Below are 2,687 nucleotides of genomic sequence, written 5' to 3' on the forward strand. Positions count from 1 at the left end.
CCTCAAAAAATTATGAAAACGGTAGACCGTTGATTTTTGAACTTTATAAAAACTTATGCATGCATCGGAATCAAATGATTAAAGTGTCAATTTCTAGTAAATCAATCATGTTGAACACATCTGTAAGGTCAGAATTTTGAAAAAATACCAAAAATTAACGAACCCAAGCAATCAGGTACCATCTGGTAGGAATGCTGTCTGGTAACTTTCCAATATATATATATATATATATATATATATATATATATATATATATATATATATATATATATATATATATATATATATATATATATATATACAGTGATGGGTAGGTGCTGACGCTGTTTTGTGGCTACGAAGCTTTGGAAAGATGGTTTCTACTTTTTTCTAAAATCTGAGATGGGAATCAACTTTTGGACAGTCTGATTCCAACACCAAGTTAGGTTTTTATAAGATAAAAAAAATCAATGGTCGATTTTTTTAAAAATTATTTAATGCTTAAAAAATTATTTTTTTCTCAAAAAACATGACCCAACTATGATTTTTTAGCAAATTGATTATAAATAAAGAACACATCTGTTGGGTCAGATCTTTGAAAAATAACCTAAAAACTCCTATCCAAGCTCCGTAGGAACACTATAGGCACCTACCCATTTATGCATATATATATATATATATATATATATATATATATATATATATATATATATATATATGTGGTAAATGATACATGCTAAATGAGTTTTTCAAGTTTTTTCATTTTATTTCAAGGACCAGCTCTTGAAATGTTGGATTCCAACACATGGGTGATTTTTCATAAGGTTTGAAAAAACAATGGTCCAAAATCTTTGTAATAATATCATTTTTTTCTTAGAAAACACATGATCAAGGTGTGGATTCCTGCTCAACACGATCAAAACTGAGAAAAAATACTAGAAAAATAGAAACACCCATTTAGCATGTTTATTTAGCACCTACCCATTTCTCTCTCCTTTTATATATATCGAGAGAGAGAGAGAGAGACGAGTCAAGGGCATTGCTTTGTAGTTCCTTGTCAGGGATAGGAAGGAGACCGGAAACGGTGGGTTTGTTGTTCTCATATTTGTACAAATATAATATAAAAATACCCAAGTTTGAACTTCTACTGGAGAAAGACGCGTACAGGGTCAGCAGCGTGCAAGCCAGTTATGAAACAGCTAAGTATGCCTGCAATAGACTATTTGGTATGTGCAATGTGTCCCTTGGTCCGATCCAGGAAGCTGCCCTCCCCAGGTCATCATCCTATGTTAACCCCGTAACATCTTTTTTATCTTTTAGCTCTCTCTATATATAATATGTGGAGAATGATAGTGCCGCTCACTCTCACATTGTCACCATCACCATCGTACGTCATTGTTGTGTTCTTAGTTTCAAGGCCATGGCGGGCACGCAGGGCAGGAAACACAGGAGTTACAAGGGTGTTAGGATGAGGAGTTGGGGGTCTTGGGTATCCGAAATCAGAGCGCCTCATCAAAAGACGAGGATCTGGTTGGGTTCTTATTCCACACCAGAAGCTGCTGCTAGAGCCTATGACGCTGCACTTCTCTGCCTCAAAGGCTCTTCCGCTTCCTTCAATTTCCCCGAGTCGGCGTCCATCGCCATTGACAGACTCCCCGACTCACTCTTATCTCCTAAGTCCATTCAAAGAGTTGCTGCTGCAGCTGCTTCCGCTTCATCTTCTTTAACCGATGAAGGGTCTAGTTCGCACTCACCAACTCTGCCGCTGCCGCTGCCACCACCACCGCCTCCGCCAGCGTCATTCCCTTCTTCGCCTTCGGATATTGGAGAAGGTGCTGGGATCGATGCGTGGATCGACGATTATGCTTTACAGTCACCCAAGTGTTTAGACCACTTCTTATTTGCTCCTCAAATGGTGGAAGAGATTGATGAAGTTGCGGATATCAGTTTGTGGAGCTTTAGTTGAGCCCTTTGTCTTTCTTTTTTCTTTTGTTGGCTGGAAGATTGGATTTTGGGACAAAAGTTACGACCTCTCACTCTTTCTTTTCTGCGCGGTGTTTGTGCGCGCGAGGATCCTGTGGTTGAGATTTCGGGAGAATCTAAAATTTTATATATATATATATATATATACACATTTGGTGCTAAATATGTTTTTAGTTTTTTTTTTTTTTAATTATAAAGTTTGAAAATTCAACATTCCAAAATCTTTGTAAATTTTTGAGGCTCTAACATCATTTTTTTCATCGAAAACAAATAATCCAGGTATGGATTATCGACCATGCCCAACACATTTATAAGACCATAACTGCATGAAAAGCACCCAAGCTGAAAAACCTATTTAGCATTCGGTTTAGCACCAAATAGGTTTAGTATGGACCCATTACTATATATATCTATAGTAATGGGAAGGTGGTAAATGAAATATGCTAAATGATACCTGCTAAATGAAAATTTTTGCTCTTTTGGTGTTTTTTGGCAGTTCTCACCCCATAAATGTGTTGGACATGGTCCGTTTATGAGAAATCCATAACCGAATCATGTGTTTTCGATGAAAAAAATGATATTTGGAGCCTTGAAATTTTATAAAGATTTTGGACCGTTGATTTTTTGAACCTTATAAAAACCCACCCATGTGCCAGAATCGGACACTCAAAGAGTTGATCCCTATAAAATTCAAGTACATAGATCACATCTGTATGGTCGGAATT

General features: G+C 36.7%; 1 protein-coding gene across 1 annotated transcript; it reads left to right on the forward strand.

Annotated features, from left to right (window-relative positions):
* The first annotated feature begins 1,399 nt into the window (after positions 1-1,399).
* Positions 1,400-1,945, forward strand: LOC149846075 (uncharacterized). Its single transcript, XM_089990423.1, has one exon. It carries the CDS (start codon positions 1,400-1,402, stop codon positions 1,943-1,945), a length of 546 nt encoding a protein of 181 aa, XP_089846549.1.
* Positions 1,946-2,687: the final 742 nt, after the last annotated feature.

This window comes from Nuphar pumila, chromosome 2 (genome assembly GCF_984573655.1).
Source record: "Nuphar pumila chromosome 2, dmNupPumi1.hap1.1, whole genome shotgun sequence".
Lineage (NCBI taxonomy): Eukaryota > Viridiplantae > Streptophyta > Magnoliopsida > Nymphaeales > Nymphaeaceae > Nuphar > Nuphar pumila.

Excerpts from the sequence above, each read along its gene's own strand:
- LOC149846075 (XM_089990423.1), top strand. The coding sequence starts at position 1,400 with ATGGCGGGCACGCAGGGCAGGAAACACAGGAGTTACAAGGGTGTTAGG.